This window comes from Lepisosteus platostomus, chromosome 27 (genome assembly GCF_059453375.1).
Source record: "Lepisosteus platostomus isolate fLepPlt1 chromosome 27, fLepPlt1.hap1, whole genome shotgun sequence".
Lineage (NCBI taxonomy): Eukaryota > Metazoa > Chordata > Actinopteri > Semionotiformes > Lepisosteidae > Lepisosteus > Lepisosteus platostomus.
In genome coordinates this window covers 8,074,856-8,088,336 of record NC_142637.1, presented here as the reverse complement: position 1 = coordinate 8,088,336, position 13,481 = coordinate 8,074,856, and the positions used below count along the sequence as shown (strand labels likewise).

At 45.7% G+C, this 13,481-nt stretch overlaps 1 protein-coding gene across 1 annotated transcript; it reads right to left on the bottom strand.

Moving 5' to 3' along the window:
- Nucleotides 1-3,491: 3,491 nt before the first annotated feature.
- Nucleotides 3,492-12,299, bottom strand: LOC148639241 (hydroxysteroid 11-beta-dehydrogenase 1-like protein). Its single transcript, XM_088622003.1, has 7 exons — nucleotides 11,988-12,299; nucleotides 8,978-9,108; nucleotides 7,782-7,893; nucleotides 6,473-6,564; nucleotides 5,611-5,704; nucleotides 5,105-5,270; nucleotides 3,492-3,993 (listed from the first exon to the last, which is right to left on the bottom strand). Exons 1-7 carry the CDS (start codon nucleotides 12,073-12,075, stop codon nucleotides 3,810-3,812), a joined length of 867 nt encoding a protein of 288 aa, XP_088478129.1. The 5' UTR covers nucleotides 12,076-12,299; the 3' UTR covers nucleotides 3,492-3,809.
- Nucleotides 12,300-13,481: the final 1,182 nt, after the last annotated feature.

Sequence of the window (13,481 nt, the reverse complement as noted above, 5' to 3'; positions counted from 1 at the left end):
CCTCTGGATCAGCTCTCTCCAGGAACTCAGGGAGCTCTCTGATTTGCATTCCTATTCTGATCTTACTTAAGTTCAAGTTCAAGTTCAAGTTTATTGTCATTATACTCATATACAGGTATGTGGTATAACGAAATGCTATTTAGCTAGCTCTCAGACGATAAGTAGTACAAAAAACAACAACAATACAATTGTATAATAAAGGAAAGACAGAGACAACAGGCAGTGTGCAAAACAACAACAGGTAACAGGTAATGTGCAAAACAACATCAGATGTGCAAAATCATACATCAACAGAATTAAATAAAGGAGAGAAAATTATGGGGAGTGAGCTTCTTGACATGTGAGGTAGAGGTAGATTTCAATGCGTGTTGGAGTTTTGATAAAGATACAAGGCACTGTGAGGGTTCAGATCATAGGTGAGAGAGGCTGGGAGTTTAATAGTTTGTTAGTGCGGGGGTAAACACCGTCTCTGAGTCTGGGAGTCTGGGCCTTACCGAACTGAACTCATTTCTCGTAGAAGAAGTCACCCAACTTCCACAATCTCATTCAGCTGCTGTTGAAAAATCACTCGGAGAATCGACAGCACAGGGCCTCAATCCTTGAGGACTGGAGCTGCCCAGGCCTGGGTCAGGAAACAGAAACTTCTCCCTCAACATTTTTCTCTTCTACTGCGGAAACTGCAGATCTGTGATTTTTTTTCCCCCAGCATTCCCTTCTCCCCTTCAACACGGGTCCTGACCCCCAATCTAAGAATCGCTGAGTCGGATCATTTCACCTTGCATGACTGACACACACATGACACAGCTTTTGGTGGAGGGAGGGGGGGGGCAGGTTCAAAGGTCAGGGGGTGACTAATGCGTGGGTAACTGACCTTGTGTGTGAGGGTGTGTGTCTGGGTGAGGTCAGAGTGGGGGAGCTGTATCAGCACGTGGACTGCAAGGGGAACAAGCAGGTTATCTCCGCTGAGGATGAAGACTAGTGAAACAAACTGCATTTCAGATCATTCAACTCATATTAATACAAGGAAGCTGATAAGCTGTAGGTTCAAGTCTTTGGTGGTGCACTGCAGCCACCATAGACAAACATTGATGTAGTACAACCCCCTGTACAGCAGCTCAATTTACCATGACAATTATTAAAGGGGACCTGCAGTCCCAATTTCTCAGACCGGTAACAGAAAAAAATAGTTGACAGTACTGCAAAATTGGACAAATTCCAAATTAAGCACAAAATCGTGAGGCTTGTGAAAGTGCTGTAAGTCACAATCCCCTGGTCTCCCCAAAGGTGCCACGAGATGCGGCCCTTCCTGCTCACTAGTCCCTGTAATGACTGATGTATTGTGATGGACGAGCGAATGAGTACAGGTTGTGCAGCAGACATTTCACCGCAGAAATGTTCCAACATGATCTGCATGCAGAGTTATGAAGTAAGTAGTATTTGTAAAAGCCGAGAGCAATATTTTTATTTGATTAAAAGGGATGGATTAACAAGCCTGCTTGTTTACAATATTAATAGGGCCGCTTCACCTCACTGGTAGTTTTGTTGCCTCACTCTGAATTGCAGAACATGATGCTGCCCATAGTCTGGAAATTCAGACTATTTTGTAATGCAATTTGGAGGTGTTACACACTACTTTTGTCGTGTTTTTTTATTTTAATTTTCAATTCTTTCTGACCCCAAAATATCAAAAATAGCATCAAAGTTCCCCTTTAAGACAGCCGGTTAAAATGCTTATCCCTGCAAATCTACAACTGTTCTGATAAGAAACAGAAGTGTGTAGTCTATGTCTTGAATAAGTTAATTCGCAGCAATGATTAACTGCTAGTTGTGGGATGGATGAGTGTTCAATAAAACTATATGAGACATCATTGTCCAATAAGTCCAGCCAGAGAAATGATCTTGAAAATGCAGAGAATATGATCGTCCCTGGAAGAAGGATTGTTGGTGTAGGCAGGATGGCAGCATTTGGTGGTTTGCAGAAGATCAGACGAAATTTGCGAAATGCCTCAAAGTCTTAATTTTCCACTTATTTTAAGACACCAAAGCGACGCCTTCTTTCAAGGGCGAGGCAAGTCCATTTTGTCATTAGTGACTGTCTGAAGAGAGTCTCCACACTGTGTCTAACTGTTAAGTGCCCCAATTCACCATGCACTGGGAGGCTAACCACAATCCAGGGACACGGGGAGAAAAGACCATCACTGATCATTATTTCAGACTCTTCAGAGACTACAAACATGTTTTTGACATCAGTATGTTGAAACACTGGTGCGAATAGAATTAACTGTTTGATAATCACTTCTAAAAAGAACGTTACATATCAAATCCTCTGCAATTGTAAAGCTTCTCAGTTGTCTCTACTTACTGTAGCTAAAATCATCTTCCTCTGCCTAGAAACTCCTGTGCAGTGTTTTCTCACACAACAGCCTGGTATGAGCACAGTTTTCAGCACATTACAGCACATAAATGTGAAGGACACTGGCATCTAACATATATCACAAAGAGCTCGGAGCCAGTTTCCTTGCTTTTTGACCAGAAGCAGCAGTGAATGACTTGAGAATCCGAAAGTTGCCTGTTTTAAAAGGCAGATGTTGTGCTCTTCTTCCTCAATTGGAGGTGTGATACGACATCGTTAACCAGTTGATCACATGAGTCAGAATGCCATTCCGATTGTAAACAAGAGGAATGTGACCAGAATAAAACAATTCACCTCTTTGTACTGTATATAATTTTACTTTGATTCACATGAAATGTAGCCTTTCAGTGATGCAATCTGAGATTTTTATGGATAATTACAAGGTGCATTACACAACAGTCCTTTGGCTTAAACTGCAAACTATATTTACAGCTCACTGTCAGTTTGCAACGGCATCTCATTCCCAATGTTAAAGCACAATTAAGTAATAAACTTGTTAAATGCTTCTATTATCTGGTTTCTTTGATGTGGTAGCACTGACAAGGCCACCTTTGAATGCATGCTGAAGGAGTCAGCAATAAGGAGTTTAAAATAAAGCCTTTTAATTTCAAGAAGAGCCCATCAACAGCACTGAGGAAGGAAGGAGTCTGCAGTGCAGTTTCTGAGATACAGATCAAAACATGTCAACACTTTGTCCACATGCTAAGACAGTTTAGTCTTGCACATGAGTTTGTTGCAGGCTTCCAGGTTCTGAATTGTTTGTTTTTTTAGGCATTGGGTGCATAGTTATTTATTGAATGTCAGTAGTTTGAGAAACCCTTATTCAGACCCAGATTAGGTGTAATTTGAATGGGTGAGGATTTATCGGTTTTACTCCTCTGGCCAAGGAATAGGACAAAGCATCTAGTTTGTAGAGGTGTTTTAAACAGGTTAACTCTAATACCAATTCGGTTTAAGCTAGTTTTTAGCTGTTTAGCTCTGCCATTTCAAGAAAAGTAGCTGAAAAGCTTGGGGATTTTCTATACCTTTGTGCACAATAAATTGCAATACTGCAGTACAAGTGGTTAGACGACAGGGGTCTTCAAAACAGATTTTATTTGAGCAGATTCGACCGCTGGATGAAAATGGAGCCAGTTACAGATCAAGATTGGTTCTTTTTTAGGCTTTTCAGGCTGCTGGGACTTGTGTCGTTTATACTTAAGTATATATGGGGTCTTTACGGTACGTCTGACCCCAGTTTGATCTCATGTGCACTGATGCTTAATAGCTGGTAAAAACTAAAAAGCCCCAAACTCTGATGCAACAGGGGTCCCCATCCCTTTTCCCAGGGCTGTCCCATTCCTGCTCTTTCCCGCAGCGCGCGAGGCATCCTGATGCTCCCCCCGGATGCGCTCTGTCATGGCTGGTAGTTGAAAGAGCTCTGGATGATCCAGTCCCGGACCGCAGGGAAGAAGTCCCTGGACAGGCAGAGCAGCTGAGCGAGAAGGGGGTAGTAAAGTTCCTTCTGCCTCGTGGCCCCAGACCTGATGATCTCCAGCGCCGCCTCTGTGGCAGGGGCGGCCTTCATATTCACTTTCTCCCTGCAGGCAACCACAACAGCCCGGTTTGCAGTCAATAGAGGCACCTCCGCACAAGGGGAACAGCCTCATCATGCTTCCAGATGATGCTACAGCAATAAGTCAGGGATGGAAATGAAATCCCAGGTTGCTGTTGCATAGCACTCAGAGCTCTGTGGAAGTGTAACAGCTCTTATATATCAGCATACAGGTCCTGGACGTTTTATGGTTACTATTTCATGTATTTGCATAGTAAGGCATGAGAAGGAATTCAACACCCTAAATAGCTCTAACTACCATAAATGGGGAGCCTTTCGTTCAGTCCTGATTTTTTGTTCCACTTGAGCTCTGAATGACTGACTTGGATCAGTCAGCTGCTTAATCAGAAGTCAATCTGCTTGTCAGATCTTTGCTTATTGGCCATTTTAGGCTGCCTGGAAATCTACAGTCTCCAGGATCAGAAGAGGAATGACCCAAGCAGGGCCACAATCTCAGTCCTGAGCCTGCGTCCACAGCCTTACATAAATATAGCCAGCAGCCATCTCACCCTGCAGCTCATAGCTGGCAGCCCAGTGAAGCCCAGCAGGTGTGAGCCTGGTCAGTACCTGGATGGGAGACCACTTGGGAAAGCTAAGACTGCTGCTGGAAGAGGTGTTAGTGGGGCCAGCAGGGGGTGCTCACCCTGCAGTCTGTGTGGCTCCTAATGCCCCAGTATAGTGACGGGGACACTGTACTGTAAACAGGCGCCGTCCTTCGGATGAGATGTAAAACTAAGGTCCTGACTCTCTGTGGTCATTAAAAATCCCAGGGTGTTTCTCGAAAAGAGTAGGGGTGTTACCCCAGTGTCCTGGACCAATTTCCCCCCTTGGCTTTTACCAGTCATGGCCTCCTAATAATCCCCATCTCTGAACTGGCTTCATCACTCTGCTCTCCTCCCCACTGAGAGCTGGTGTGTGGAGAGAGGACTGGCGCATCATCCAGGTGGGTCTGCACACTGGTGGTGGTGGAGGGGATCCCCGTTATCTGTAATGGGCTTTGAGTGGGGTGTCCGGAAAAGTGCTTTATAAGTGTAAGGAATTATTATTATTACATAAACAGGTTTTGGGAAAGAGGCGGCTGAAGAGCTGAGATCTACCTCACTTTCTTCATAGCGGACTCCGTGTCTATGAGCCCCAGCATGCAGATGGTCACAGAGACGTTAGCCTTCTGCATGGCCAGCTCCTGCTGGAGAGTCCCGAAGAAGCCGGTCAGTGCAAACTTGGTGGCCGTGTAGGGCGCTACAAACGGAGTGGACAGTTTCCCTGGGCGCAGAAAGAAGACATGCACAGAGCAAGCGTCACAGACAGGCTGTGCGCCGTGCAGCGACTGGGCTTGCATCAGAGCCACACTGATGAGGTGCCGATTTCTGCAGACAGTCTATCACTGGCCAGAAACCGTGTAACTCACTGCTATCGGCTGGTGTCCATCAGGGGAAATGGAATAGAAATGGAACAGCATTTCCCCCCTACCTGTGTGATGACCAAACCTGACCGCATGTTAACCAGGCATTTCTGTGATGACTAGATCAGAGTCTGCCATCAAAGTGGAGGGCAGCCCCACAGTTAAGACACCCAGTGAAGGAGAAAGGGCACGACCTCTCACCTGCGATGGAGGACACAACGACGATAGCGCCCCCACTTTCCTTCAGAGCAGGCAGGGCGGATGAGGTCATCTGGGCGTAGCTCAGAAAATTAACCTTGAACACAGAGAAGAGAGCAGGACACAGGCTGGGGGGCAGTCAGGACCCCTGCTTCAATTCGCCAGCAGTCTTTTCACCCTGCAACTCACAACTGGCAGCCCACTGGAGCCCAGCAGGTGTGAGCCTGGTCAGTACCTGGATGGGAGACTCCTGGGAAAAACTAAGGTTGCTGCTGGAAGAGGTGTTAGTGGGGCCAGCAGGGGGCGCTCACCCTGCAGTCTGTGTGGGTCCTAATGCCCCAGTATAGTGATGGGGACACTATACCGTAAACAGGCGCCGTCCTTCGGATGAGACGTAAAACTGAGGTCCTGACTCTCTGTGGTCATTAAAAATCCCAGGGCGTTTCTCAAAAAGAGTAGGGGTGTAACCCTGGTGTCCTGGCCAAATTTTCCCCTGGCCTTTACCAATCATGGCCTCCTAATAATCCCCATCTCTGAACTGGCTCCATCACTCTACTCTCCTCCCCACTGAGAGCTGGTGTTTGGGGAGCGGACTGGCGCATCATCCAGGTGGGTGTGGAGGGGATCCCCTTACCTGTAAAGCGCTTTGAGTGTAGGGTCCAGAAAAGCACTATATAAGTGTAAGCAATTATTATTATTATTATTATTATTATTATTATTATTAATTCAACACGTTCGTGCATCTGGAAGTACCGCCCACGTCTATTGCAATCTGAACCTCTTTTGTCCTAGAAGCAGCGCTTGCGTACCTACTCTATCGATAAGAATAGAGCACAAAAGACTACAAAGCACCAGAAGGCCTCACCTGCATGAGCGTCCTGATATGCTCTACATCTCCATCCCACATGGCGAAGTTGCTTGAGCCAATATGATTGAGAACGAGATAGTCCAGGCCGCCTGTCGGATAAAGAGAACACAGCAGAGGTGTTTCCACACTTGTCGTAACTCAGCTCTCCGGCTGCCTGATCTTGTGGTTTTGCTTTGATCCTAAGCTCCTCAATGAATCGATCTCACTGCTGGCTCAAGCAGAGGCATTTCATATTTCACCTCGGTCTGACAGCTTGAAAGGCACTTGGGATTTACGTCGGCTCCTGAACTGAAGTGAAATGCTTTAAAGATGAATTAAACAATTAGGCCAATTTAATCAATGAGGCCACAGGGCGTGAATGAACACTAGTGCTCCCTGCGGCCCTCAAGAAACACTTCTATATCCCTGACACACGGCTTCATTACAACAGCACTATTCACTCAACATGGACTGGAAAGCACATTGTATATATCATTGTTTTGTCTACATAAATACATTGGCTATCAAAAGTATTTACCCCTCTTGGACTTCTTACTGTGTTACAATATGGAATCAAGATGCACTGATTTGGGATTGTTTTGCCATTGATCAACATAAAACACTCGACAATGTCAGATTGAAAAGAAAATTCTTCACCTACATTGATTCTAAATATAAAACAGAAAATAAGCGATTGCGTAAGTATTCACCCCCTCTTACTAAGAAACACCTAAATAGGCTCTGATGCAATCATATGTCTTTAAAGGTCACATCATTTGTCAAATGGAGTCCTTCTGTGTGCAATTAGGGTGTTTCACATGCGTTCAGGATAAATATGGCCTTATCACCCTGCAACTTACTGCTGGCAGCCAGCCCACTGAAGCCCAGCAGGTGTGAGCCTACCAGTACCTGAATGGGAGACCTCCTGGGAAAAACTAAGGATGCTGTTGAAAGAGGTGTTAGTGTGACCAGTAGGGGGTGCTCACCCTGCAATCTGTGTGGGTCCCAATATAGTGACGGGGACACTGTAGGGGTAGGGGTGTTACCCCGGTGTCCTGACCAAATTTCCCCCTGGCCTTTACCCATCATAGCCTCCTAATAATCCCCATCTCTGAACTGGCTTCATCACTCTGCTCTCCTCCCCACTGAGAGCTGGTGTGTGGGGAGCGGACTGGCGCATCATCCAGGTGCACACATCCCCATTACCTGTACAGCGCTTTCAGTGGAGTGTCCAGAAAAGGGCTCTATGAGTGTAAGGAATTATTAGTATTAGTATTAGTACTATGATCCCTGTGCCTCCTGGGCCCTGAGAGAGACTGGCACTTGCCTAACTTCTCCACCGCAAAGGCGACCACCCTCTCGGAGTCTGTGGGCACAGACATGTCAGCCGCAACCTGCAGGACCCTCTGCGCGCCCAGCTCCTGGCACCTCTCCGCCACCTGGCAGGGGGAACATGGAAAAGCATCCTACTGTCCCAACGAGCCCTTAGAGAGAAGCCCAGGCTACAGATCGCACACAGAAAAAAGGCCACGATGGCTTTTGCTCTTCAAGGGGAGAGCTAACCCACCCTGTGTGTGTCTGTGCAAGTGCTGCACAGCAGCCACAGCTGCTGGATAGAAGCATTTCCGCCATCATGATCTGGCACAGGAGGGAGTCTTTGTGCCCAGTGTCCTTTGTGTGGTAGCTCCTCATGCTGGACATTTAAAGAAGGGAAACTCTGCAATGTTCCCCTACATTCCTGGAACCTGGAGCCTGGAGACTGGAGTGGCCCGAAAGCTTAAAGTCTACTCACAATTAATCATTAACAACCACCGGTGTCCGTCTATAACCAGACCCTGGATTCCAGCCACATTCACAGGCCCAGCCTTGAACTGATGAAACAAGAGACACACTTGCACACTGTAAGACCACACCCACTGCGGCATCACTGTACTCTCGGGAGACCTGGGAGTCCTTTCACATTGTGAGACAAGTCAGTGAGGTTAGCACGGCGGCGTCACATTTGTGCAACTGCGCCGCCCTTGATCCTCCACCATTACGAATCCGATGCAAAGCCAGTGCGAGTCCCTTGCCAATTTGTTTCGGATCGTCTGAAATTGATGAGCACAATCTGGAATGTGCATGGTGAGTTACAGAGACATCGTTTTGGGTGGGCCTCACTGCCGTATTTGGAAAACAAGGATAAAGGAAGCACAGTGGGGCGGCAGTTAGCACTGATGTCTCACAGCTTCAGGGTTCTGGGCTCCAGTTAGGCCTGGGGTGCCTGTGTGTATGGAGTTTGCATGTTCTTCTGCAGGAGCTCCCCCCCTCCTGCCAAAGGCACGCAGGCACAGATCTGATGGGCTGATTTAAACTGTCAACCCCAGTGTCCCCATAAGGAAGTGCATAGGTGTGCTTGTCAAGACTGACCCTGGTGGCTGTCTGCCCACCAGTCAGAAGTGAGTACAAGTGGTATAACTAGAAACAAGGATAGTAGGTAGGTTACATAACTGGAGGATGTGATCATTAAAAAAAAACACTGACCTTTAGCAATGCATCCTTACTCCGGGCTGTGATAACAATTTGGGCACCAAATCGGGCATAGTGATAGGCCATCTGTTCGCCAATCCCCTTGCTGCTGCCTGTGACCAATACCCGGGCCCCTTTCAGTGACTCTGATCAAGAGACATCAGATTAAGTCCTGGGCAGCCCATCGAACCTTTGTCATGAAGAGACTGGACATGAACAAATCCACACTTTCTCTTGCACGTGATTGTGGACAAGAGGCCATTTTCCTATCGGTGCATGCCATTGTAAAACCTTGCCGTCTCCTTCTTAATTGCTTAATTAGAGTCAACGTTTGAATAAGAGGTCATAGCTCTGTTCCTATGTAAGCTCGGCAGTGGAGAAGAGTGCTTATCCTCATTAAACCTGTCAATTAAAATCATTCTATAAAGAGACCTGATGAGAGAACTACACAAACACACCAGTTCAAAAATATGAAAAGGATCCTCATGGTGTTAAATGCAAAATAGTGTTAAATGGTGAAATAGTGTTTCCTCATGGTGTTAAATGCAATCCTGGGTAAGAAACATAAGATTGTTATATAAGCTGGGGATCAAAGCTTTGCAGGCTTTTGAATATAAGCCATTGTTGCCCACTGTGTGAGAGTTCACTCACCCCCTTCTCTGTAAGTGGAGCAAATTAATGCCTGACAGGATACAGCTTTTAGAAACAGTCAGTAACGAATCTATAATGTCAAACGTTTCCGTCTGTTACAAAGGAAAATTGACTACTTTGGTTTAATTAACAGTAGCTTTCCGATTCCATGCCTGTGTAGCAGCAAGTAGGCCACCTGACTTTGTCAGAAGGACACAGCCCTGCTCCTGTGGCTGTTGCGTCATCAGAGACATGGGAGGAATGGAAATTACAAGCTCGCATTCTGTACCCCGGTAACAAGCATCATAAATGAAATTATGCACGTTCAATTTAAACACAAGTCTGATCATTCCCGAACTTAAACCACCCCAGAAAGTTTATCACAAACAGCCCTCCCCCTCCCCGCAGAGTGTAGCACATTAACATGAGGTTTAGAAGCAATTAACTCATCTATGCTGTATACAGGTGGGGAGCTGCGTCAGCATGCGCAGTCTGCAAAGGAACAAGTAATAGGTTTATTCCCTGCTGAAGAGAGAAGAGAGAAAACACAACGTTTTTGCCTTTTTCAGGTTTGTATGCTGTATACATGCTGTTCTCATGTGTAATCAGCAGATATTAAATAATTAAACGGTAAATACTAGACATGCATATTTTGAGAAAGTTGTTATTAGGCTAAACTAATCCCCCCTTAAGTTCATATTGCCGGAGTGGTGGCTCTGTGCCTGTGACTGGAAGGTTGCTGGTTCAAATCCTGTGGCCGGCAGAGGAATCCTACTCCGTTGGGTCCCTGAGCAAGGCCCTTAACCCCAACTGCTCCAGGGGGTGCCGTAGAATGGCTGACCCTGCACTCTGACCCCAAGCTTCTCTCCCTGTCTGTGTCTCCATGGATAAAAGCTGGGGTATGCAAAAAGACGAATTCCTAATGCAAGAAATTGTATAGGGCTAATAAAGAAACATTACATTACATTGTCAATGAAATCTTTTTGGAGGCTTGTCAAAGGCACTCCATGTTGATAGTGAAGACGCCAGGCTTTCTTCTACTACAGTAAATGAGCTGCAAACCGAACAGCGACAATTGCCCGAGACTGAATTTGACCAAGGCCTAGTTCATGCATCAGCTCTCCCGCACGAAGAGGAAACTCGCAATTCGCCATTCAAAAGAGGTGCAACAAACACCGATTCGATGGACCTGTTAGGAGGAGCAGAGCGTGACACAGCATAGGCGCTGCAACTATAAGACTGTTGCATTGGTTTTCTTCCCGATAATTTTATGGTCCTATGCGTATGAAAGTCCATACAGCCTGCAGGTCTTATGATAAGAGCCTTTGCGCCATTCCCCCACACTGACTGATACACAACACGCCACGCACCTAGAGCTGATAATATTTAACAGGAATCTGGAATTTAAAAGCAAGAGAATAGTTCATCCAGAAGAAATGCATTAATGATCTCGGTTAAAAAATATGACATAGATAGACTTTGTGTTTAGTTTGCTTTCTTTCCTCTAATGCTACACTAAATTTAGAACTTCCAGTTAAATGGTGTACAATAAAGCCATTAATACCTATTTAAAATGTAGACTTGCTTTCGCTCGTTATTGATAGGCTTCGGGGCTTCTCCGCTTAATTTTATATCTCCCTAATAAATGAATTAAGACAGAGGACATCATAAATAATCATCATCTCGTCCGGCACAAAATGAACTTCGCGCTTGAAACGGTTTGCGGCACCGCGCTTGTTCTGTGCGCAATTTGAAAACGTGTCGACTGGAACACTTGTAGGCGTCTTAGAAACCCGAAGGTGCCGAAATCGAATTCGTGTTGGTCCTCAGACCCTGCAGGGACTCCCCACCTTAATTCGTCCATTCACCCCGGTGGCTTTGAAATTTCCTTTCGTACTGTACGCGTATGCACACTGTGTTGTTTTATTCACTGACAAGGTTTAAAGTATTTTGAGTTTACAGAACATTCTCTGTTTCAGTTTGTAGAAAGGTCTACGTTAAACAACATGGGAACAAGCAATAGGTTTATTCCAGGCTGAAAAGAAAAGAAAGAAAACACAACGTTTCGGAGCCTTGTGCAGGTGTGTTAAATGACATGTCCTTCTTTGCTGATTGATCACGGTGTACAGTGCGACAAGGAAATAGGGAAGAAGTCTTGAAGAGAGAGCTGGAAATGTAACTTTTAAAAAGAGAATATCCGTCTCCATTCGTTTCCATCCTTTCAGTGTCTAACCACACCTTCACGAATCCAGTTAACGATTCCTCTGATGTCGAAAACATCTTGTGAATCTCGCACAGCGTGTGAAAGGACAGTCGCTTTCCCAGCTGCTGCGCACAACCGGGGCTCTCCGGTACGGTAGCAGCAACTTCGAGGCGACGGAAAGAAACGTCTCACCTGCGTCAAACGTGTCTCTCCAGAGGAACGACAGCAGCGCTGCGCACACAGCTGTGGTGACCAGGATAACCTTAACAGGTCGATTCATGGCAAAGCGTTTAGGGGGAGGAAAAAATATGTAACTGCAGTCGCCCTGAGACCAAACCTCTCCGGACCTCTTCTTGCAGATCTTCGCTTGTCCTGCAGCTCGAGCGCTTGTGAGGGTTCCGAGGAGAGAGGGGGAGTTATGACGCCGTCAGGAAGGGGCAATTCTCTATCGCAAACACGAAACCAACTCAGCGCGTCTTTAAAAAAACAATCACGTGCATTCTTACCACCCTGGCTTAGCACAGACATTATTTTGATCAGCACACATACTCTTGCATGAAAACACTCGATTCGATTGTACAAAAAGACAGGAAAAGCCATTAACGTGTGGTTTAAAGTGAATATCCACCGTCCGGTAAACTGATAGAGAGGTTAGCGTTCGTGTGCGCTTTAAAACCTTTCTGTTCGGTTGATGGCAATTACTGTGGTCTAACTCTAAAAACATGTCTTTCTCAAAATGAAAGCAACGGGCATTGATGTGGCACATTGCGAACGCACTTATTTCCACTTCAATCATATATCTTTATATGATTGATTTGGAAAAAAAAACATTTAGGGTGCACAGTTTTCTCTTTACTTGTTCTTTCGCAGCCGACAAATGCTGACACAGGACCCTACTCGATCCTGGACCGATGATCAAGTTTAGGATGCATCATTCCAGTGGAAATGTGAATATACAGTCATATGGCAGAATAGATACTGGCCACCTAACTGACTTGTTGCTCTTTTGCAAGTACTTGTCAACATGTATCACAAAGCTTTGACCTTGTTAATACAGCCCTGCTTGATATTCATATTCTGAGGCACTGGAACTGACTCAAAGCCATCAAAACTTTCTGCTTCTAGGCAGTAATGTCGGACCTGTGCAATTGTTCCAATAATTCCACACACTCTGTAATGTCTCTAACTTTGAAGCATGTGAGCAATGTCCTCTTCAGTAGTTTGCAATAGTACAGCAAACAGGTAAAGCAGCGAGGAGAATCGTGTAAAAGACTCTATTGGTTTGTGTCTGAGACAGATTTTGTTTTGTCTCAATTGCTTCCAAGTACGTCTCCTGTATCTATAACCAGAGTGACTTTTGAGCCCCAGATTAAGAGAGTGATCCTGCCTCAGCCTAGCAGGTTCAATGTCTTGGCTTGACAGTGACCATGGGGGGGGGGGGGGGGGCGGCACTCAGGCAGTCATCACATTGACCCTTGAGCACCTTTTTAAACCCACAGCTATCACTTAAAAGAGGCAATTGACAATATTGCATTAATTAGTAAATGAGATTGATCTGTTTTTCAATCTATACGGTATTTTCAAGACCTGGTCTAGTTCCTGGGGACACAGGTTAGATTTATATTAACATTCAGGCAGTTGAATTGTCTGCGGGAACATTGCATGAACAATACATTGCTTTTATAA